This window comes from Triturus cristatus, chromosome 9 (genome assembly GCF_964204655.1).
Source record: "Triturus cristatus chromosome 9, aTriCri1.1, whole genome shotgun sequence".
In the NCBI taxonomy this organism is placed as follows: Eukaryota; Metazoa; Chordata; class Amphibia; order Caudata; family Salamandridae; genus Triturus; species Triturus cristatus.
Window position 1 is genome coordinate 172,553,612 of NC_140592.1, and position 25,123 is coordinate 172,578,734.

A 25,123-nucleotide genomic window follows, 5' to 3' on the forward strand; every position below is an offset into this window, starting at 1 on the left:
CTTTCTCTGAGTGCCCAACTACCTATGAATTGCGTATCCTGAATCTTATTTTGGCCTTGGTATCCCACTTATCTAGCAAGCGTGACGAGGCCTGTCCTCGGCAATGCGAAATCCGGACTGCACCTGTCCTATGGCATGGAGGGGTGCAACCAGTGTGTCCTCTTACCAGGCCATGGCTTACTGTCATTCCCCTGGATACATCACAAAGTGGTGGTGTCATCGTACTTGGGATTGTGGCATTGTAGTGTAACCAAACTTTCTCTGTGCCAACTGTGTGCACAGTCACCCGACCTTCTCATATAGAGGTCTGCGGTTTTGTGAAACCCAGAATCTTGTACTGAAATTTTGTGTGCATGTGGAGAATGTCGTAATGTACAGTGTATGTATCACAAGCAGGATAGTAAGGCTTTGTGTGCTATGTAAGACTGAGTAATGGGGCCAGTGGGGATCATTTTGGGTGCCTTTTGGTTTAGCTAGGCGCAAGATGGAGGATAGCTTCTCCAGACTGTGGAAGTGTGTTGCCTGCAGTCCTCTGGCCCAAGGGTGGAGGCCTGGCCACTGAAGGGAAGGAGGATAGAGACCGGGCTGCTTTTAGAAGTTCAATGAGATCTTGTAGCAAAAAGCTTTTGATATAGTTATTCCTAAGCACTGCCATTTGGTAGATGTGAGGGGTGTTACTGCTGTGTGGTGTTCCTGCCCTTTTGTCAGCCTTCACCTATGTGAAGCAGTAATCGGACAGCCAGAGAACTCAAACTTCATCCTGCCTACGTTTTGTGTGCTGATGCTTGGATCCTATCCTTACTCTACAAGCTATGGGAGCCATCACTGCACAAAGGCTGTGTCTGGAGAGTAGCCTGAAAATTTCTGAAAGAGAACCAGCCAAAACTGGTTCTGAACCAGCAACAGACGCCATCAACACAATGGTACGCAACAATGTGCTACCATAGAGCCATATGAAGGTATGAGAATCGTGCATTAGAAAGAAAACTGGTGCACAGCAGCTGAACCCACAATAAGCCACACATTTAACAGACTGCATGGACATTTTACTTTTCTCTTACAAAGGATGCATTTATTCTATTTGCCTGATTACCACCCGCCCACCGGGTTTAGATAAAGGTTGAGTATATGTAGAATAGCCCTTCATGCATTGCAAGCAGACCGGAGGATAGACCTCACAACCAATAGCATGATGTGAGAGAAATGTACTCTTTTAGGCACAGCCAAAGTCCAATCACAGTAGAGTTTATAAATCAGTACCGATAGGTCATTAGACAGCCAGAACTAAAAATAGGACCACACCAAAATACAGTGATATTTCATGAGTAGCTTTTTTAGCTTCCAGAAAAGTAGAGAAAAACTACTTCTGGACCTATTATGTTTTTTGCCAATGAATTTGAGGGGCTGTCAACACTTTCTGAAAGCACATTTCAGCTTATCAAGAACATCTCCTTACAATTGGTTAACTTATTATAAAGTGCATTGTCATTGTAAATTAATACGCTTTTTTTCCTGCTCACTTCCTAGGTTATAGGCAATTTTGTCAGTGGAGATTGGGATCTGTAAAACTTGCAGAGCTGAGCATGTTGTCGACAATCTACTTTGGCTAAATGTGGGATCTGTATAAATAGATGCTGGTATTAAGTTAAGAGCAACTACGAAGAAACAAAAATAGTCACTCAGTAAGACATTGGGTTTTCCTTAAATAACACATTTACTCTGGTTTGCTTTTCTCTTTTCAGTTCATGGCAAGAGGATTCGTTGTAAAGAGGCAACATCTGTCCTTATTTTTATGAATCCTCTTCTCCAACTTCTCCCTTGCCATCTAAACACAGAAGTGGTTATTAAAAGGTTATGCATAATGCTAGCCTCCTGTCTTGCCATAAAATTGCAAGGTGGCCACAGTGTGAAAATTGTTTGTCATCTCTGCTGTCTTCCTCGGATCTGATCACTTTAATGTCCTACTTGATATTTAATTTCTCTGTCCAGACTTTTTTTTTCTTTTTTCCCAAAGCTAATTTAACATATACATAGTGAGGCTGGGCTCTGCTCCAGAGAAGTATTATCACAGTGCTTAATTTGAGCCTGTGGTTTCCGGTGCTCAGCACCAGCACTTAATCATCAACACCGGCGCTTTTCACGAGCACCAGTTAAGGACACATTCATGTAAGGGGAGATTAAGTGATTAGCCCACAATCACAGGATGTTGAGCCGACGCGAGACTCAAACATGGTTCACCAGTTCCGAAGTCTGCATCTCAGGCCAGTGTGGCCACATCCTCTCCCCACTTTCATGGTTGGTAGTTGGTTCTGTTTTAGGCGGCGCTAACTGGAGAAATGGGCTGGTGCAAGCTGTCTCCTGATGAGAGCCCCGGCGCTACTTCTTATTTTTTTAAAACCAATTAACCACTGCTCTATCACCATCTGCTTTTGTCTGTTTTAATTTAGCCATTCTCTTACTATTTCAGTCCATGGGGGCACACTCAGTCAATACACATTAAATTATTCATGTGATCTATGCATTGATGCCTAAAGCATTCATTGTTTAGATTTTTCGCAATCTACCTTTTTTGTTTAATCGTTTTCGTACATTCATAACATTAAAGCCTCTCCTATTGTCTTTGCCACAGCTAGTTTTATTTATTCCTAATCAATTTATTGGTGTCTCGGGGGAGGGGGGGGGGGGGAATTCACAAAAATCGTAACCTGCTTGGGGTTTGCCAAGCTATCCTTTTTAAAGCATGAGAAAAACATTTATTGTAGAATCATAGCAGTGTCATAATTCAGCTTTATTCATGTGTCAGGACTGATCCAGAAATGGGTCTAAAATATTAAGAACAGACCGTGCACAGGGACACCGTTACTGTTTTCATAAAATGGAAGAAAACTTGCAGAGCCACTGAAAAAGGAATGATAACTTTAGCAGGTGTACTTCAACTTTGAAAGTGTGCCCATGCTTTGAATGCTGTGGATCTAGTGTTGTCACCTAACCAGTATTTTGCCTGTGTAGCTGGTATTTTCATGTGAAGATGGGTAAAATGATCATGAAAATGGCAAAAATCTGTATTTTCCCTGTTGTATGTAATCTAAAACACATGTTAAAAATGCATCAAAATTGGTCTGGAGTGGGCTACACTGTTCCCGTGTGTGTGTGTGTGGTATAAATAAATTGAGGCCAAATTGACATGTTAACAAGCATTGGCATAGCCAATAGGTCTCGCCTTTGGGACCTTATAAGTGTTTGCCGTGCAGCACATTATCTTTGGTGCTGTGCCACCAGGGATTGAATAGCTATACAATTACTACACAATGGGTCATGCAGTCTAATTCAGGAATATATGGTTACTTGACAGAAAATGTATCAAAGTGAACAGTTTAAAACATTTTGCAAAGGATGCCAATGAGGGCCGTCTCTGTGCTGTGATTGGCTCTGAAACTCAACTCAGCAGGGTCGAAGAGAAGGTTGGTCTCGAGGTAGCAAGTGAGGAGAGTGTTGGACAGTTTTTCTAGGACTTTGGTGGGGTATGTTAGAAGAGAGAAGGGCCTAATAACTTTAGTGGTTGTCCGGTCAGTTGAAGGTTTCTTGAGGAGAATTAGTAGGGTGGCATGTTTCCAGGTGTTTGGGAAGGTGATGGTTGAGAGTGAAAGGTTGAGTATTGAGGTGAGTGCCATGAAGATGTAGTGCTCACAGAGAAGAGGGGGCTCCAGATTTGAAGGATCGCATAGTGTTGAAACCCCTTCTTTCCTCAAACTCCCATGAAAGTTGGGAGTGTTTACTTCACTCTACTATCCTGTCAACCATTAAGCCTGGTGGTTTCATGAATACATTTATGTACACTGCCAGGTTGGAGAAAGCCAAGAAAAACGTTTGTTGTGAAAGTCCACAACCTACACGTTTGTGGCTGTTCAAGCCATTGTTGATTGTGCCCCTGCAAAACATTGCTGCCCTGCCCTAGTAGTGAATCAGATACTGTTTGAAATCTATGGTTCTAGGAGATTTTTCATTGTATGAAAGTCTATCTGCAATCGTTGGTACCCACTGATCCTTAATTGTAAACAAGACCAGTAAGTAGCCAGAGTGCTTCCTGTGATGCTAGTTCATAGAGTAACATACACCGTTCTTATGATAATCAAAGACAACTTTAAGTCAGACTGTTTTTAGGTCATCAACTTTATTTTGAAGACACTATCCAGGCCCCTGTACAATGTGTTATTTTCTTGAACACACTGATACCAAATACAGATTGCATCTTGCAAGTGCCCAAGAGAGAAGAATGCAAGATTCGAGGCCTTATTTAGAGTTGGTTGGATCGGGGGAAATTCTTAAACGTAGCGGAGAGTCCATCCACCTTATTTGAAGTGCTACTAACATCCATCCTCTTTAAATATGGGTCATCTGCCACTTTTTGGCTGGAGTCCTGCAGTCGGCCATCTATAACTAAGGTCCTAATTGCATTCTACCCAATTCCTTTTGCTAAATTCGGGCAAGCGGAGAAACTTCTGAGCTGCAAGCAACACCTGATTATTCACAACCTTTACCTGCCAGTCTGGCTTTGTTCCCAGGTTTGGGACTTTTATTGTGTTAGACTTTGTACTGTTATTGCTGTCTTAAGAGCATCTTGGGTGTCCTTTGGAAATTCGGTAGAACAGGACTGTCCAGCGTAGATCCACCAAGACCTGATGCATGCGATAATTTCAAGATATCCCCGTTCAAGTAACGTGGTAAAAATCTAAATAAGATTCCTTATATTCTTCCTGCTTGCCAAGCATTCTCCAGCCCCTGCGTACCTGTTTGTTTAATAAAGCACCAGCCTCTGAAATATTTATTACCACTACTCCTTTGAACAAAGAAACAGAAGCAGTAAAATTAAATCTGTGCCAATGCCTGAGCTTCCTAGCAAAATTGATAGAAATGTAAGACTTTTCTAAAACTGCAGGGGTGTTCAGTGGACCTCAAGGAAAGCGGAGGATCCTTCCAAATATTTGTCCATGGAAGGCAAGGCCACCAGATTGCATGTTAACAATTGTGCGGTGAGCTTTGTGTAAAGGAGCAACTAGCTCTCGGAGCAAATGCATCTTCTGAGAAGGTAATTCATGCATCCATTGGTCTGACACTGTGGTCCGAACCAAAAAGAACCCTAGGACAGACCAGTTAATAAGCTGTGGTCTAACAGTGGATTTTGAAAGTCGCTTGGTGCTATTATGGAGACTTGATTGCATTTCTGCAGATGAAAGCTTATTTCTGCAGACTTTTGATTTTTCGTTCATTCGATGCTCGTTTTTTATAAACACATATCTCTGCAACCCTAGGTAAAGGCTGTTGCATTGCAAGTAAATGGATTCATGGTGCAGGTTCTTGCCTTGGACTTAAGGGAGAGGTGCCGTCTATGAAAACCATAACTGCCATTGAGTTGCTCTGCGCCAGCAGGGGAAAGGTCCTGTTGAAGGAGAGATTTCTCGGTACGGGAGAGAAGCGCCCCCCCCCCCCCCCAATTGTTGCCAGTCATTCCATCTAATGCTCTGAATCCCTGCGGTCACTGGTTTGGTCCTTCTGGGGCTGGACGATGTACCGTCACCTCCTTTGCAGATGGCCAACCAGCTCCTCCATGCGTGAGTTGAGGCCTCTTTGGCCAGGTGCATGAAAAGCTGCCGGCCAGTAGCATAACCAACAGCAAAGCAGCCAAAACACCCATAGCTCTAATGTAGATATTAAACAGCTCGGGAGACCGAGAAGATCCCTGTGGGACCCCACAATGCAAGGTGATGTTATCGTAGTCTCCCGAGGGGGAAGTGAAAGGCTGTATTGCACAGTAGAAAGTACTTGAATCATTTTGAACCCTGTGTTCCTGATCATGACTACCTGCACTGAGTGGCCCTGATTTGGTGTTTGACTGCAGCATGTCTGTTTCCGTGCCCTTGCCGGATGATGATCTTGGCAATTGACATTTTCAATTTTCTGTGGCCAAGCCGCAGCACGCTACTGTACCACTCTCAAGAGTATCGTTGATATTCTTGGAAAACATGATCTTCACGCTTGAAATTTTTTAATGGTCTGTTTCACGCTTAATATAGTGAGGACCTATGACCAGAAGACCCTTGCAACAAGCTTCTTTGAAAAACGTTCTGCCCTTCACAGAACCGCAGTCCCTTTCCACACCACCCACTTAAAGCGCCACTCCTTGAACACTCTGCAATCGCGACATTTTGTTACATTTTTCCAAGGGCAAGAATAGGACGTCAAGAATGCTCATTTTCCAGTCTGTCATCTGCTGCTGCCTGTGCACATATTTTTCTAACCAAATGTGTCCATGTATGTTGCTAGATAACTACAGATTCTGTGACGGACTCTTAATTGGATGAGCCTTTGACCCGTCTGAATACGTGAGTTTGTGGTTGACTAGGGAGATGTACCTTTCTTGTGTGTGGCTTTTGTCTGTTTTTATAACTAGATGAATATTGTTGGCGGTATCTATTTCATTCCATTGTCTGGATGCCTTTTTTTTTTTTTTTAAATGTAATTTTTTTTTTTAAAAGAGTCCTTGTGACTGGTTTAGGGGTCGAGATGTATCATTTTTCAATAAAACATGGACTGAAGATCTATTGGTGGTACTTTTTCCTTCTCGAAGTGTGAAGTGCACCAGGCTTGTCAGATTTTTGCAAAGTCCTGGTCAACAAGGTCGGCACATCTGGTGCAATCTACTGGCATTAGGTTAAATTGTATTGGGTGAATGAATTGTTAGTGTCTGAAACCCCAAGATGACATGCAACAAAAGAACATTCTAGAATGCCGTTGGATGGCGAGTCTTAGTGAGTCAGGGAGCTCTCACTGATTGGCCTCTTTAAAATGTATAAATGTTGCATGAATGTGGGGTCCTGAAATAGCATTAGGTCTGGGTAATACTGACCCCCACCAATCATTTAATGGCCCTGCAATACACGTTCAATGTATCGGGTAAAGCGAAAGTGTCCTCCGTGGCTGGCCGCTCAGGGAGTTGACCTGCTGGTCAGGAGATAGTCCACGTGAGATCCAGCTCTACCTTCCTTGTTTAAGATTCTGGTAAATGGCATGTCCTTAAGTAGAGTAATCGTAATGCCTGTTATTTGTAGCCCTTAGCAATGGCATAAGTGTACTATGACGCTTTAGGTACAGAACAAGCAATCGGTATAGTTTACAGAGTCGGACTGGGACGTAATATATGCCCGGCCAACAAATTAAGTGGCCCCCATTAGTGAATGAGATCGCTAAAAAAGTGGCCCACATTTGCAAATCACGGCTGGTTTAAACTGGTAAAGACACGTTTTATAAGTGGTTTGCAAGGTAGGAGTGTTAACATGCATTTCTGTTTGCTGCGGAAATTATTTGTGGTAATGCCAAAATACAGGCCCGGTAATAGCCAAACAACCAGCCAGTACACTGATCTGTGACACCAGCCCTTCGGTTGCTGCCAAGTCGCCCTACAAGGCACTCCGACCCTAATAATTACGCCTATGATTTGAATTGCCTGCTATACATTCAACCTGTTTCTCCTCTGTGGTGTAAACATTGGGCCTGCTGCATTTCCAGTATCACAAGTGACCGGCCCATGTATCAGTTGCGAGCCAGTTAAAACCCTGTAGATTTTGTCTAAGCACAAGTAATTCTTAAATCTAATGTACCTGTTACACAAAAATACATTGCAATCAGTTGTATAGATTCTCATAACCATTGCTGGCATTGAGGGGAAGAAATGTACCCGGGAACCCATAAATTGGGGGATAAGGTGTGGGAACAGAAAGTGGATGGAGTCACGAGGAGCAGCGACATGGAAAGCAGAGTTGGGCTGTTAACTTGAACATGTATTTTTAAAGACCCGGAGGGAAAAAAATTAGCAAAACTTAACAGTAAATCTGTTCTGTCTTAATTGGTTGCAAAGAGGCTGCATTTTAAAGTATCTTAAGGGGTTAGGGCACCTGTTTCAGATTTTTGTGTGTCCAGTAATTTTCAGGGGTTAACCATTGTGGTAAGATAAATCTGGTGGATACTGCACATGCTGGTGAAATCTGTTTGTCCGTTCAGTTTGACTTATAAAGTTTCACAGAGGGTTTAATCTGCCTGCTGCAAAGTACATATTGTAAAATGCAGATCAGGTAGTTTAGGTAGGCTGGGCCTGTGTTGTATGGAGCTATGAGAGTGTCTGTGAGGAATGTGAACTGGATTTGTTTGTTTATTGGGAGCCATTGGAGCTCTCTTGGGTGCGATGCGATTTGCGCATTGCATTGTAGGTTGAGTGCAACTGGCTTCTAAGTTCTGAACATATGGAGTATTCTGTTGCGTTGTTTGCTAATTCTGACGGCGAATGTTTCCATAGTCTAGCATGCTTATGACGAGGGCGTGGGTGATTGTTTTGCGGGTGTTGGCTGGGAGTCATTTCAAGAATTTGCTCAGTAAGCTCAGTGTGGCAGTAGAAAGCAGTGACTATTGACTTGGGCTGTTATGTTGAATTGGTTGTCGATTACAATCTTGAGGTTCTTAGTGTGGGAGATGGGTTTCAGATCTTGTTGGAGTTCAGCCGTCCACCACATTGAGTTCCACAGTGCTGGCTTCTTCCCAAAGTTCTGCTTTAATCGATGTTTAGTTTGAGACCGTTTTTCAATCAGTCAATGACTTTGGTTATGCAGGAGGTGAGTTTGGTCCAGGTGTTGTCTCATCGGAGAGGTAGCAGAGTGTTGTTAGCATAGGGTGGGACAGTGAATTCCTGTGCGTGGATAATGCTGGCAAGCTGGATAATTATACATTGAGTAGGGTTGAGCTGAGGATGGATCTTTGCTATACTCCACAGATGTGGAGCAGGGGGGCGGGAAGGATGGTCATACTGCCTGTGCTCTTTCTGTCTGCAAGGAGTATCTGAGTGAGCACTGAGCTAATGGTTCAATTCCTTTGGCAAATATGCAGTGGGGGCAAGGATCTGATAGGCCCCTAAGTTAATGGACTGCATGATGGGGACGGTTTCATCCTTGGAGATGGCGGGCCCTATGGTCCACTCCCAACAGAAAACCGGCACTGTGCAGGTGCTGAAGGTGTCCTAGTGCCGGCTAATTACACCAGGACAAATTCAACATACTTCGCAGGGGACAGCCTGGACCAAGCTCAATAATAGCTGCTGCATTCTGGGTCTAGCTGAATATACTCCTGCACTGCTAATGACCATAATCCTTCAGGAATCGCCAAGGAGGAGCAGTGACCTTTTAAGGGAGCAGCAGGGGCTTCCATGCTCACATTCATTTGATGGATGATTTTCAGAGTCAACAAGGAATACTTGGCCATCCATTTGTTGAACATCAAAAGGAAGATGTGAATTTGAATGCAGGAGCTCTTGTGTCAACATAAATAACATTTTGAAAACTGAGTTTCCCATTATTATTATGTAAATGTTCTTAATGTAATGCTAGAGAAACATTCTTTTATACACTGGCGTAAAAACTGCTGCACTGGTTACCCACGCATATCTCTTTAGAAAGATACTGATTAGAGGCCATCTATTCATCTCTCACTTAGATGTTTTGGTTTGCATTCTCTGTTAACACAATTCTGGTTTTATGTTGCCCCCTCATTACCATTTTATTATTTCCAGTAATGGTACTGAGACATGGGTAGACTATTGCCAACTAACAATAGAAACACTCTTGGATTTTTGTTCCCGATGACCTATAGGCAGAAGACATTTGGGCTTTGTGATTAGGACGCCCCCTAACCTTTTTTTTATTGATAAAATTAAAATCTAAGTTTCAGAAATAAGAATGCTATATTCCATGCACAACAGGAATGGTGCATTGGATATATATGGGGTGCCACTCTATTCCTTCTTAGATATTCAAGCATTTCGTGGAAGAGGCTACCAGATTGTTTTTTGATGCACGTGTGTTGCTGGGAATGATGGGCTTTTATTTCCTGAAGACTAGTGTATTGGAGTTGGTGCAGGACCCTTTAAAGAACCTGTTCCTTGTGGTTGTATTAATGTATGGTAATGAACTATACTGTACCGAGCCTCTGGGCAATCAAGTTATTTGATGGATAGAGTTAAAGATCTGGTCCTTGATGTCTCCATAATTCGGTGCTTTGTGGCAAGCAATTTTAACATTATTCCTGCCAGGATTGGAACTAGTACAGATGCTTCATGACTGGAACATTGTGGGTGTTTCATATGTGACTGATCTTCCTGGTTACTTCCGCTTGATTTTTTTTGTTTTGTTTATCTAATAGATGTGTAGTAGATGATTTGTTTCCTTGGTAGTCACCCCAGGTGCTTTAAACAGTGACTTAGTTTTGCTACACACTACTGTGAGGACGCTTCTTGCATGCCGTAAGCTATATTTATGTTTGTATTTTTTAATCAATCTAATGTGATTATGGTTACTTTATACAAATATAATTATCATTAATTAATTGTTTTGTTTTCTCTTTTAGGCACAACACGCCCTCCCCGCGAAGGAGAAGTGCCTGATGTGGACTATCAGTTTCTAAGTGTCTCAGAGTTTTGGGAGCTTGAAAAGAGTGGAACTCTGCTTGAAGTTGGATCTTACGAAGGTATGATACATGGTGTTTGTGTTCCACAGCCGCATATTTAACAATCACTGGCAAGTAATAGTGTGTTTTTAAGTTGTTAACACCCTTTTGTGTGGTCTAAACAAGAAAGGACCACACACTTCGTTCATTCTTAATTTGATGATCTGTAAAGAAATTAAAGTCCTTAATAAATGATGTGATCAACTTTCATCTCGCTCAACGCAATTTCGACATCACAGGATTATCTTCATACTCCAAGGATTAGTCAAATGTCTAAATTGGTATAGGATATTTAAGCTAGTAAATAATTAGTGATTAACTAAGAAATACATAGAATTGGTAAGAGGTTGAAGAGACGTACTAAAACCTGTGTAAATTCCATTATTTGCACAGTGGCCCGAGTGACGGAGGGTAAGTAGTTGCAAATAACCTCCCCATTCCTTTACATGTTTATTGATTTTCTTATCATTGAGGGTGCATAAGGCAGAATAGAAAACTGTAGTGGTCAGGAGGTCTCTCTTTACCCCTTTGCATTTGTCAGATGATGATCTGGAATCAATATTGTCATGTGAAGGACATTTGCTAAGTACAGTATTCCTGCAGTGAATTACATGTAGACATTTGCTTGCTTTGAACAAGTATTGGTGATTTGTCCATTAATAGATAACTCCAGCTCTTCACCCCCCCCCCCCCCCTTTTTTTCGCCCCTACTGTCCTGGTAAGTTTCCGCCATCTCAAATAATTGTGAATATGCTCAGATTACCATGCTAGCTTGTCCTATGATTGCAATATTATACCGTTCATCTGTCTGATTGGATAGACTGTTGAGCGATGACCAAGAAGATTTATTTTTCTAGGAGTTGGATACAACATGAACATTGCTGCAAGGTGAAAGCGTTTACTGAGCAGAGATCATTTGTATTGAAGCAGGAGAAGCTTGTTTTATGTAGAATCATATGGAGCATGGAGTACAGTTCGATCAGATTATACAAACGAGAATGTGAAGGGGGGGATTGGTGATGGCAAGAGATAAATTAGGCCATACTAGATAGTGCACTATAAAGTTGTATTTATATCTTCGTGTCGGATATATTGACAGATTACGGTGCCAGAAGATGCAAGAATTTACTGACCATTGCAAAAAGATTGGTCAAGTGTCAAATTTAAGATTAGCACTTGAATCTCTAGGATCCAAGGTCCGCATTTTCGGCACTTTAACCTGTAAATCGTATCTTCTGTACAGTCTCACAATTTAGATATTTGTGCAGATTCATATTGCTGAAATTACATCTTAGAATAGCCATTGACTGTTCAGATCTGTCAAATTACATAAGGAACAAGGTGTGTTACTGGTGGTGCGCAATGCACGATGCTTTTTAGGTCTAAATGTTTACGGTCTTCAAAAGTGCTGAATATGTTGATTAATTAAAAATGGTGAGCTAAAACATTTGATTGCTCAACTGAGGGAATAGCTAATGGATAAAGATTACTTGGAATTTTTATAATTTCCATATGCTCCAAAGTGCTCCTGAGGGAGTAAAGTTAGTTTGATTCCGATTGTTGCCCTTTTGCTGATGGAGTCTGCACAGATGTTTTCTGACACTAAATTGGTTAGAACAATTGTAATTGTTGCTTAAGTATCGATGCATGATTTAATTGTGGAGTAGGGTAATTTGTCCTGGTCATCGTATTGCATTTTACACTCAAGTATTGACTGTGAATTACTTCTATTTATAATTCAACTCTAATGTGAAAATGGGAAGATTCTTCGAGGGAGGGTGCATGAGCGGAAAAATACCACATAATGTCTTGACCTGTTTACGGACGGGACTTAATCATGTAATAATTGGATCTAGCGTAACAATTTTTATATCTTCACAACATGGCTTCTAAAAGGAAGTTAATTATTAAATCTGTTTTATTTGCATGAATCTAAATAATTTCAAATAAAGTTTTGGTCTTCTCCTCCAGTAAGCACCTATTATAGTCATATATGGTGCTGGATGCATTCATGGGCGTGGCCCCTCTACTTAACCTTGTTCCTCTATATGGTCACAGAACTCTCCTGAGTTCCTCTGAAAGGTCCTGGAACTTGACCTTCAATATCCTTATAATGAATGACAAGGGATACTTTATTCCTTGTAATACGTGATTTCACCATCACCCTTCCCACAAACTGCTTAGATCTCTGGTGTGTTGCTCTTTCAGATGAAAGAGATAGCATGTTACCATACATGAAGCATTTTCTGTCGAATGTCTTGTGCAAAATTAAACACATCATAGAGCAGTGAGACATTTGTTGCAAAAAGATTTTAGAATCTGTTTAATACAAGTCAGACTAAAAAAAAAAAGTTGTTGCTCAGAGTGTGTTGACTCATGCATAGACGTTATCTTTGCTATCACTGCTCTTATAGAAAAACAGGGCAGAAGAATGAAAACCAGGTTTCGTTGTAATTTCTAAGCCGAATTGAAGCTGCAGTGAGTGTCATGCCTTTCCCCCTCGGCGGCTGGTAGTACGCAGTGTGACGTCTGAACTCCGTATAATGCCTATTACACAGCCCGCCTAATGAGGGCTTCAGCATAGCAATCTGCGTTTTAAGTGTCAAATAAAAATGTAACCGTTGAAAAGTAGATTTGTATTTTTTTTTTTAAAAAATTTGGGTGGTTATTTTTTGTTGTTGCTGTTTTAGGATGAATATTTGGAAATCATTTACGAGAACACAGATGTGCTCCGGAGAAACTTAAGCTCTCATACAACTTTGAACGAAACACGTCGGCTTTTTCTTGAAACTGTAAAGGGACTGTGCTAATAAACAATTGGAAATTACTTGAAATGTTTATATACAATTCAACAATTAAATACCCATGTTTGGAACTTGAGATGGCTTAAGGATTGAATTTTGGCAAATAATAACCACAAATAAAGCTGTAAATAAACTAATTAGAGATTCAGATTGATTGATTTTAGGTGCTTAAGTAGCTGCCAAATTCATTGCACCAGTTGCAAGAACATTTTTAAAACAACTTTGTTTTCATTTTGACAAGTAAAGGAGTATACGAAATACAGTAGGCAACCTACTGAAGGCCCCACGGTTTATATATCTGTAAGAAAATAAAAGGAAAGCTAATAATATTAACTGTTGGGTAAATAAAAAGTCAACACAGACGCCTCTCTAGAGCATGCAATCATAATATATCTGGATTACAAACACTACCACAAATGCAACAATCGATCACAATCAACAGCTGGCAAACAAAAGGTATAATTTAACCATCAATTCCCCAGTATTGGGCCCAGGCTGGCCCCCTCTTCCCCGATATGTTTGGGCGGACATCTCCTCGCTTTCTATATTGGGGTCTTTAACCCTAGATTCATCTAGGCCATGTTTCACGATGCTCTGAAAGCTTAGTGATCATGAATTTGAGCAATGTCATATTTGGCAACAACCTGGCCCACCTCAAGGAATAGTTTGATATCTCTAGTGGCCAAGGTGATCTGTATTGTTTAACAGTGCAATATGCTCATCTGGGACCCAAGATGAAGACTGCCCCTTGCCACACATATCGAAACCAACGCTAACAACACCAAGGAACTTTTCAACATTGTTAATAACCTCCAACTCGGCTGCCAGTGAAAACATCACCACCTCACTGGATCTGTGCGACAAACTCGCCCACTTCTTCCACGACAAGATCGCAACCATATACAAAAACTTCAAACCCCAACCCACACCTATGGACTTCCTTGACAGATGCGCCACCACCGTAACCAACAGGACCTACACACCTGGAACATCCTCTCCACCCAGGACACCACCTCCACCATGAAATCCATCCACACGAGAGCTCCCACAGACCCATGCCTGCACCGCATCTTCTACCTCGGAAACCAAAGGATCGGCCAGGAACTCGCCACCCTACTCAACACCTGTCACCACCGCAACATTTCCTAATGCCTGAAAGTACACCAAAATTAAGACCACTAATCAAAAAAAATGCGCCCACCCGAGCAAATTCAAAAACATTCAGCCAATCCCCCCCTGCTCCCATTCCCATCGAAGGTACTGGAAAAGATCTTCAACAATCAACTCATGACACATCTAGAGCAGAACCAGCTACTCAACGCCTCCCAACCACTCTTCCGCAGCAATAGCAGCACAAAAACCACCCCATATGCAGCCACCAACGACATCAGAACCCTCCTCGACCGAAGAGAGAGAGCAGCTTTGAGCCTCCTCCACCTTTCCGCAGCCCTCAACACCATATCCCACCACATGCTGATCAAAGGACTCCACCACATCGGCATCCAAGGGGACGCACTCGGATGGATCACCTCCTTCCTCACCGGAAGAACCCAGAGGATCAAACTTTCTCGTCTGAATCCAAGGAGAGCACCTGCGGTGTCCCCCCCAGGGCTCATCCCTCCGCCCATGATCTTCAATGCATATGACCAAGCTGGCCAGCATAGTCCGATCTCAGTCTCAATGTAAGTTCCTAAGCAGACGACACCCAACTCATCCTGTCACTCGCCGATGACCCCACCACCTCCAGATCCACCTTCCACAGATGCATGACTCGCGTTGCCGACTGGATCAAGAACTGCCTGCAGCTGAACACAGACAAGACAGAAGTACTGATCATTTGGCAATAGCAGCAACACATGGAATGACTCCTGGTGGCCATCAGACCTAGTTCTTGCACCCACTTCCTCCGTTGCTCGCCAGACACCTCGGAATCATCCTGGACAACAAGCTCACCATGAAATCACAGATCAATTCTGTCTCCGCCACCTGCTTCCTCACTCTGCGCATGCTACATAAGATCTTCAAGTGACTAGCCCTACACATGAGTTGCGCCGTGACACAGGCCCTAATCACCAGCCAACTGAACAACGGCAACACTCTCTACATTGGAATCACCGCACACCTCCTACAGAGACTTCAGACCATACAGAAAGCCACAGCCAGCCTAGTCTTCTGCCTTCCCTTATGAACCCACATCACACCGCACCTCAGGCAATGCCAACGGCTCCGCGTACAGATGAGATTCCAATTCAAACTGTTTCCCCATGCACACAAGGTTCTACACAACAAAGGATCTGCCGACAAAAACCACCACCTGAACTTCCACCAACCGTCGAAGACCATGCTTCGCCTCCCTTTCTCTTGCCCATACTCCCAGCATCTACGGAAGCAGAATTTTAGGACGCTCCTTCTCCCACATCACAGTAAAGACCTGGAACAGCCTCCCCACGCACCTCCTGATCATCGCCTCACTTCTGGAATTTCGAATGGTTCTCAAGATCTGGCTGTTAGAATAAGCCTGCAAGCGCCTGTATACCCTATTGGGTGATAAGCCAGGCTTTAGAAGTCGCGATTGATTGATCACTTCATTGCTAGTGCTTTTTGCCACCTCCCAAAACCCCACAAAACTAAGCAATGCAAGTCCGTATTCAACAGGACATCGGAGGCATGGAGGTGATTGTCATGTTTTAATACACCACAGTTTTTCTCTTGTGTAATAAACTCTGCAATTTTTTTAATTGAATATGTTGGAATGTGGTGGTAATTGCTGTTTCCTTAGGTGCAGCCAATGCATGCTACCACTCTAAGTCCTCCAAGAGATGTCCTATTCCAAGCCCACTAGAAACTTGTCAAATGTCTCTGGTGTATTGGTTTCTAGAAGTGTATGTATGCAGGAGGTTTTGTTTGTTTACCAGATTTTCCATCATGATCTTGGCCTTTAATGTATGGAATGCAAACTTCAAATGTGAAACCGGTGTATTTGCTTCCAGCAACTAACTAATAAATGCATAAATGTTTATCCTGAATCATCTCAAAATAGTGTTGCTTGCATTGGGGACTTGAGGGCAAAGCACATGGTTCATGAAAACGGGTTAAATGATGGAAAATGTTTTGAGGTCCCCTCTGAAGCTGAAATAAGTTGTCTAAGGCATGGCCGATATTTACCAGAGAATTATGCTACTGTCCAAATGTTCATATGCCAAGAAGTACATGTGTGAAAGGGGCTAAGGAAGAATTGTGGTATCTTGGTATTAGGTCTGTTTGTTGACTATTTAGATACCTGTTGTGACTGTTTTGAAGATTGAATGGAATGCCATTTGGAGCTGATGAAAGACGTCAACCGTTGTAGGATATAATTTTCAGTGACTAGTAAGGCATGAAAGTTTTGGACTGTTGGGAATCTCGTTTTATTGTTTTAACATGATCATAAGTCTCCTGGTTTGAAGGCTTGTACAGTTAATAGTAAAAACAATAAAGAAATATAGCGTTGCTGAATAAGGGAAAGAGGTAAATGGAAAGACTTGAGTCTCTTACTCAAGATTTTCTCACAAAGATCAATGTGCGAGCAGACTTTGTAAGGCGTGAACAATTGCCTAGGGCTCCCACCTTCCAAGGGCCCCCACCTTCCAAGGCCTCCCCTCCCCCCACAGAAAGTGAACCTTTTTTTCTAGCTCACGACTATCTTATAATTCAATATTTTTCAACATAGAGCTTCATTTGGCAACAAATGGGTAATATAAAATTCAAAGGTATTCTAAACAGTGGCCCTCAAAATATGTTGTGCCCAGGGCCCCAAAAATCCTTAAGATGACTGTGTGTGTGTGTGTGTGTGTGTTACTATCCTGGGTTGTAAATGAACCATTCCTAGTACTAAGCATGAATCTCTTAATAACCAAGTCGATTTCCATCTTGATCAAAGTATCAGATTACTGATGTCATTGATTGTCAGACAAGATAAAGTGCAGTCTCCTCCTAGCAAATATGACTGGTGAAATTCGCTGAAAAAACAAAGGTTAAAGTAACGTTTTAGTTGAGTGTAATGACACAAGGACTCATTTAAAAAAAAAAAAAAAAAAAGTAACACCTTAAAGATGTCTTTACACCCTATGCTATTTCCATACTTTTCAACCACACATGTACATACAGTAATACTGTGCTGTATGACCGTAGGCAATTTCACTACTAACCTTCTTTTTAAATCCTATGAGTTTATGGAATAATAACTTTGTTGGTCATAAATTCTCATTTAACATATCATGAGTGATGCAATATGTGAGGTCATAAGCCGTTCATGAAGGCTTTGCAAGCTATAGTTGATTCACTAAATTATAACTGGCAACTTTTAGTGGTTTTGGAGTTTTAGATGTTAGTCCTCGTATTATTATTACGTCGCCTAACTGTAACATCACTTTATGTATATTTCACTAACAACTAAGGTTATATTACACAGTGGCAATCATCACTGTGCAGTTATAATTGTGTCGGAGTTTACATACGAAGAGTCTTTTCTTTCTCTGATAACTTTTGCCACTTTGACAATCTTCATGAAACTTTGCAAAAAAAGGCAGAATTTTTAACCATTGGTGCCTGGAGTGGTTAAAGGCTTTTTTCATGTTTAGCTAGCTATGGATGACACTGTTCTAATCCTATGCTTAAAACCCCTGCTAGAAAAGTAGTTGAGGTGAGCGAATCTAGAGTGTCAAGTTTGTAGGGTGCCCCTAAAAAGGTGCTACTCTCAACCTAAATCTGAGAACTAACCAGAGATTCCTGTTTCCTAATTCAGAAGTCTGTGTGTATGTATATATATGTGTGTGTATATATATATATATATATATATATATATATTCACTGAAAAAACCATAGGTTTCACACATGTTATAGTTAGCGGAAATTTTACTGATAAAAAACCAATGAAATTCCCCCGTTATAGTTAGTGCAGGCAACTATAACTCACGCGACCGCAATCCTCTGCTGATGCTAATACTGTATTTAGACACTTATTTGCCCATGTCTTCTTCCATACATTTTTAGCTATACATATATTACAAATATTTTTTTTTCATAAAGACACATATGTCATCAGCAGAAGATTGCGGTCGCGTGAGTTATAGTTGCCTGCACTAACTATAACGGGGGAATTTCATTGGTTTTTTATCAGTAAAATTTCCGCTAACTATAACATGTGTGAAACCTATGGTTTTTTCAGTGAATTTGCAAGGTTTTTTAAATGCTAATTCCTAACTATAACGTGTGTGAAACCTATGGTTTTTTCAGTGAATTTGTACGGTTTTTTAAATGCTAAGTTACTTTACGCCATTCGTGGCGTGCGCGCCCACTTAACGCAGTTCGTTCCGTGCGCGCACGGTGCGCTTCGCGCACCGTGCGCGCACAGTGAGCACGCGGTGCGCTTCGCGCACCGCGCGCCCACTTTACGCAGTTAGTGCCGTGCACGCACGGTGGGCACGCGGTGCGATGACAAAGCAAGAAAGCACGTCAACAAATCTGTTTCTGCTTTCCTCCGTGACTATGGTATGGGTGCCATTTACCACAACAACTTGCGTTATGACATGCAAGACATTTATAGAGGAGATGGTGTGCACTTCAATGATGAAGGGAACTGAGTCTTCCTCTTGAACCTTAGACTCTGCATCGGTACTTACTTGTAGGTACCACTAAAAAATCATTTCATAAACACAACGGCTCTTTTTAGAGCCCCCTAATATCTAAACACTTAAATCTGAATTTCATTTATTTTTTTATTTTTTTTTCTACCGTACGCTTACCGTACGCGTACCCCGTGTTTTTTTTTAAAATCAATAAATGTTTTCTTTGTACTTTACAGTCCTTCTTTGACCCCCTCACAAATGTAAGGGGGTCTGTAACTCTCCTCATTGCCCCCTTTTCTTGTTTTCACTTTTTTTTCTGAGTGAAACACACAAAATGGCGGCCGCCGCTTCCTGGTTTCGGCCGATTCGAATGTTTACTAAGATCTAACAGCCAATCAGAATCGCGCTCGCGCACGCCACCGTACGCGTACCGTAAGCTTACCGTAAGCGTACGGTAAGCGTACCGTAAGCGGGCTCAGATATATATATTGATTTAAAGGCTATTTTCTCAGAATCTACTGAACAGATTTACACCAAACCTACAAAAGGCACTTCCTTGACCTAGGGACTACCTCTCTGCCAAATTTCGAGTAATTCTGTTCAGCCGTTCGGGCTGTAGCTCGTTCTAAAGGTCCTATGGAAAAATGCATGGGGAAAACGCGTTTTGGGACCCCCCTTTTATCTCAGCCCCCGCTTGACGGATCCCCCCGAGACTTTCAGGGTAGGAGCGGAGCGTAGCGCCCCACCTATTTTGAGAAATTCGCGAGGATTCATCGACCGGCGCCAAAGTTATTCAAAATAGAATGTTGAGGTTTTCCTATGGAAAAGGGGTCCTAACTATAACTACCTACTGGCGACCGCCAGTAGGTAATATATATATATATATATATATATATATATATATAATATACTCAAGACAATACCATTTCAGAATTAGACTGCCACAAAAAGTATGGAAAAGATGATGTATACATACACATACATGTATATATGTTACCCAGTAGCAGGCGCTAATGGGTAGTTATAGTTACGATTGTGTTTTTGTAGGAAATGCATTTTTTGTGTTAATAAATGTGATCCTGTTTGATGTATCTCCACAAAAGTTACAGCGATAAATCCAAAAGAAAAACCCCGGGAAACAGATTCTTATATGTAAGTGCCAACTTGTATTGCAAATAGTTCGCTTTGACGCGTTTTGGCAAAGCCTGACCTAGTTCGCACTACGAAACTACTTTTACACATGTCTGACCACCACAACATAGAAGACAGACTTTTGGAAGGCTGGCTTTGTTGTTGTCAACATATTAACTGTGTATAATTCAATTGCCAATAACATCAGGGACTGCAATTCATTCAAGCTTGACATGCTACATGTTGTATATAAAAAAACTGCAGTGCTTATTTACATTAATGTCTGATCTTTTTAATATCTATAAATGCATAAAAAGAGACAGCCACCGCATATACATAGTAATAATTTCAAACTACTCTTTAAATAGAGCAGCGAGGAAACAGAACAATATGCGTTTTAGGCGTGTGTGGGCAAAATAGCATGTGTGCAAAATTTGCATATAGTTTTAAAGTGTATAATGCATTTTTTTACTGCAAGCTGCTTTTCATATTTGGTCCTTGTATTTAAGTCCAAAGTGAGCTTAATCTAGGCCTAATGTCTGTTCTCAAAATAAGATTCCTGTCGACCATTCTATTTATGGCAGGGCATTTTTCCAAATGTAAAAGCAATTTTGGTAGTCAGTAAATTATAGCAATTTGTGTGGTGTGTATATATATGTGTGTATATGTATGTATGTGTATATAGATATAGGTGTGTGTGTGTGTAGCGGCACTGAAGAAAGCAGTCAGGCTGAAACGCGTCTGCCCAGCGTTTCACCGCATTTTACAGGACATTTGTTCTATGCCTGAAGAAGCAATAAATCTTTACCTGAACCTCGGAGCATGTGTCGGGGCCCATTCTTGAAGTGGGACTGGTGTGGATATATATAGGTGGGAAGCAGCTGCAGTATAGAGCACTCTCAACACCAGCGACACTCTAAATTTGCTCACTTCAAATGTCTGCTTTTCTAACAAGGACAAGTAAAAGGCTTCGCCCATTTTACAGCTTCGCAAGGATAGCACTGTACTTCTTTTTTTGCATAATTTTTGAGTTACTCTATTCCTGAAAGAGAATTGTTTTGACTTGTACTGGGTGCTCCCTTGTGTCTGGACAAAGCTATACTTCTCTGAAGAGCTCGAATGAGAGCGAAACATGTGTCGGAGGTTGCTTTTATTCATTGCAGGTTGGCATGGATGGTATTTACCAATCCAAAGCTATAATACTGTGCCTGGAGTGGTAAAAGGCTTTGGCCATTTTACAGCGCGGCAAGGACTGCACTGTATTAATCTTATGCTTAAAAAGTTTGCTGTAGAAATGGTAAAAGACGTTGTCCCTTTCTATCTCTGCGTGAATAGCACTGTCAGAATCCCACGCTTCAAGACCTTGATAGAAAAAAAGACATTTGAGGTGAGCAAATTTAGAGTCGCGGGCGTTGAGAGTGCTCTATACTGGAGCTGCTTTCCACCTAAACTTGAGAACTACCCAGAGGTCTGTCTGTCGGTCTGAGAATTCTTGTGCTATTTTATTCTTCACACATCCGCAATGACTTGTTTCGGCTGAACCTGACCTTGATCACATGTCATTCTGCGAGATTTACACCAGTTTTAAAATGACAGCGTGCTTGCTACTTCCATAAATATAGAAAAAATACTTCCAAACAAAGCAAGGGGCATACTTTAGCTGTAACATGACGATGAAATATCTCAACAAATTGGGCACAATTCTGTTATTCTATTTTTTTTAAAAAATTGCTGTCAAATTAAAAAAAAAAAAAAATAGAGTGTATATGTAATTACCAAACAACCAACACCTATACTGGAAGAAGTTGTTGAGCTCTTCTTGTTAAAAACAAATATGACTAACGATGACAATCATAGCGGCACCAATTAATAAGTCACACATGTGCAAAATTACGCATTTGTGCAAAATAGGCTTAATTATTTAATTCAATATAGGCTATTGCCCTAATTAATTTAGGTCTTAAAGCCCAGTAATACACTTGTGCAAAATCTGCACTATAAAGTGCAAAATGCCTGTTGTACATTTCAATTTGGTGCTATTTATTAATTCATTGTTAGTAATCTTACCATATTTATTAATTTCTTGATTGATGTTTTTTTCTTAATAAGTGTTGCCTTGTTGTGTCTTCTAGGCTAATCAAATAGTCTGTGGCAGCTCAATCCTTTGAGCTCCATGATTGTGACCTATGTCTTGCTTCAGTCCTGCCCATGTGGGCAGAATTTTACAGCCAAATTAAATCCCCTAAAGTGACTAAGTGCTAAAGTAGTGTCAACTATATAATCTCAAACACCAGAGGTTTATTACAAGTATCAAAATTTAGAGGACGAACCCCATACTGAAACTGGGCCAGTATAATGATTAGGGACTAAGCTGTGAGGTAAAGATATGGAAAAAAGGTTGTAAACCAGCTGCTACAGGTATGTGTTAAGATTTTTGCGGTATTAAACCCATTAGGATTTTCTTTTGGCTAGATTTAGAATACTTCTAGTCTCAACTCTTCGTAGTATTACTTCTACATTGCCTCCTTGTCTTCATTTTGGTACTGTAAATTACAAAATACTTAAAGAGACTAAGATTGTTATTTCTCCTTCAAATGATGCGCTACTGGATATAAGGGATCCGAGTTGGTTATTGCTCGAATATGTTGTAAGATGCGTTTATGCACCTGCAGTTTGGTACTCCATATGTAGCACAACCGACCTGTACATACACAGCAAATTCTGTCTTGCAGGTGAGAAGTTTGTGTATTTTGGTACGCCTATCATGAAATGGGGTGACATATTGATGCCAAACTGACGAGCCCTACCTGCCTTGCATTTGAAAAAAGCTTTTTGGGAGGAGAGCCAATTGCATGTCTCCATCAATTATGGGCTACTGCTAACAAGGGCATTGCTCATTGATACTGATCTAAAAGTAATCACAGGTCTTTTTGGGAGCAGCGTGTCTTTGATAGTGGCTGTTGATTTTAAGTGATCCTGTTTCCTTAATATAGCTCTTAATTGCCTTTCTTGCTTATTGTAAGTCAAAATGAGCCTGGTTTCTGTTTCTACAGTTTTTTTATTACATAGTTTAGTGTCACTGCTCGATTACCTGTCAAATAGTAAAGTTTCCCTGTTTATTTTTTCAGTTTTTATAATAGCTTGATCAATAACTTGGGTATTATAACCATGAGCAAGAAATCTTTGTTTAGACTCAATTTGGGCCTTTTTAAGTTCTTCCTCACAGCTACAGATTCTTCTTAGCCTAAGCATCTCACCATAAGGGAGGCTATTGATTAAATGTTGCGGATGGAAACTGCTGGCATGAAGTGTTGAGTTGCCTGCTGTTTCTTTTCTGTGTAGTTTAGTTTCCCTCTTGTTGTTTATGTATATATGGACATCCAAGGGCTTGGTGTGGAAATGTACCCAAAAGTGAGCACACTGGTGCAGGGTCATCCTCTCGTCCACGGGGTCCAAGGACTAACATAAGTGATATCGGCACTGGAGCTGAAGTAAAACAACAAGTTTATTAATCACTCATGAGCGGGACCACCTCCACACAACACACTCGTATTGTAGGAGGAGGTACACTGAACTCACAAACCATCGTCCTTATATACAGTTTTATTGCAATGTAAGCAAATGGACAGAAATGGAAAGACCTGTTTAAACACAGAAATAGCTATCCGTAAACAAGGGCAGATGGATGACCACTTGGTCAGCAAATAGGGAGGGGGAGCAGGAATGCTTATGGTAGCAGTAAACGATCAACAGATAGCCTCTAAGACCAGGTGCACCGGCAGCCACAAACCCCCCAGCACGTACATTGCTGAGACATGTCGAAAGAGGTCAACTAAAGTTGATGACACAAGCAGGGTGAAAAGGCGAACAGCAGAGGATGAAACAATTATGAAGGAAAAGAAATGGAAGCCACTGTCAAAATGGCTGTTGCTTATGCTAATGTAAAATATTACACGTTTCCTCATTGGGGTCAGGACTGATTCTGGAAACCCCCGCAGGATATGTTGGCCTATACACCAGCAAGCTCACAGGGCAACCATAAGCCCCCCTAGCCTACCAGGAAGAGAATGGTTTCTGACAGCCACTGAACTTGACAATGCTGACCCTTCGGGGATCATGGAAACAGTACAGTACCTTTTGCTCAGTCACTCGTACTTACTTATTTTCAGAGAAATATACAGAGAAAACACAGTGGGAAGTTTTCAATGATATTTATTTAACCAACTTATTCTTGCATAAAATACGTGTGCTACAATGATTAGGAGACAGAAGCAGATAAACATGATTACAAGCACCAAAACAATAAATACATACATTTCTACCATGGTGCTAAACGATGTATAGGTGCAGGCATATAAACAAGGTAGCAATCTAGCGTACTCCTACTATGCACACCCTACTACAAGTGTACCTAGAGTGCTTGTAAGTGTAGGGCCAAGAATCCCCCCAAGGGATGATCCAACCCCATTACCTGTTGGGATATAGTGAAGGACTCCATCTTGGTCATGAACTGGACACCCCTCACGAGATGTCAGACCGCTACGTGGTGATTGCTCAGCATGCAAGGACCCTTGGTGTCAGTGGAAGTACCTCCTCTACTAATCTATCAGGATGCTAATCTTTTAGAACAGAAAGCAGCCTTGTGATGTACACATAGATTAGTGATGTTATGGATATGTAGGTAGCCCTGTCGCCCCATGTATCAAGATAGTGATGACATTTGTACGTAGTACGAAACGAGTCCTTGTACAGGATGTTGAGGGGGTGTGATAATGTTGTGCAAAGCTAGATGTAAAAACAAGTTTAGTTTCAGAGAAACTAATCCAACTTTGTCATGCATGAAAATGTGTGCAAAAGGTTACCGCTGGAAATGTTTGTGAGAACAAGGTAAGAAATAAGCTGCTTTGCTACATGTGCCTAACTCGAATATATTAGCCTCACATATTAGATTACCTAGGACATGTTCTATGACCTAATTTATGACACCACTGATTACATCATGTAATGAGTTAGTTTGTTTTAAGGTTTACATAGTGGCAG

At 41.3% G+C, this 25,123-nt stretch overlaps 1 protein-coding gene across 14 annotated transcripts in view; it reads left to right on the top strand.

Moving 5' to 3' along the window:
* Window positions 1-25,123, top strand: part of MAGI1 (membrane associated guanylate kinase, WW and PDZ domain containing 1) — a 1,064,730-nt gene that overhangs the window by 720,398 nt on the left and 319,209 nt on the right. For all 14 annotated transcript variants that reach the window (XM_085624690.1, XM_085624691.1, XM_085624696.1 and 11 more), the window contains one exon: window positions 10,444-10,563. In XM_085624690.1, the coding sequence (XP_085480816.1) occupies window positions 10,444-10,563 (120 nt within the window). The remainder of the gene's footprint in view (window positions 1-10,443; window positions 10,564-25,123) is intronic.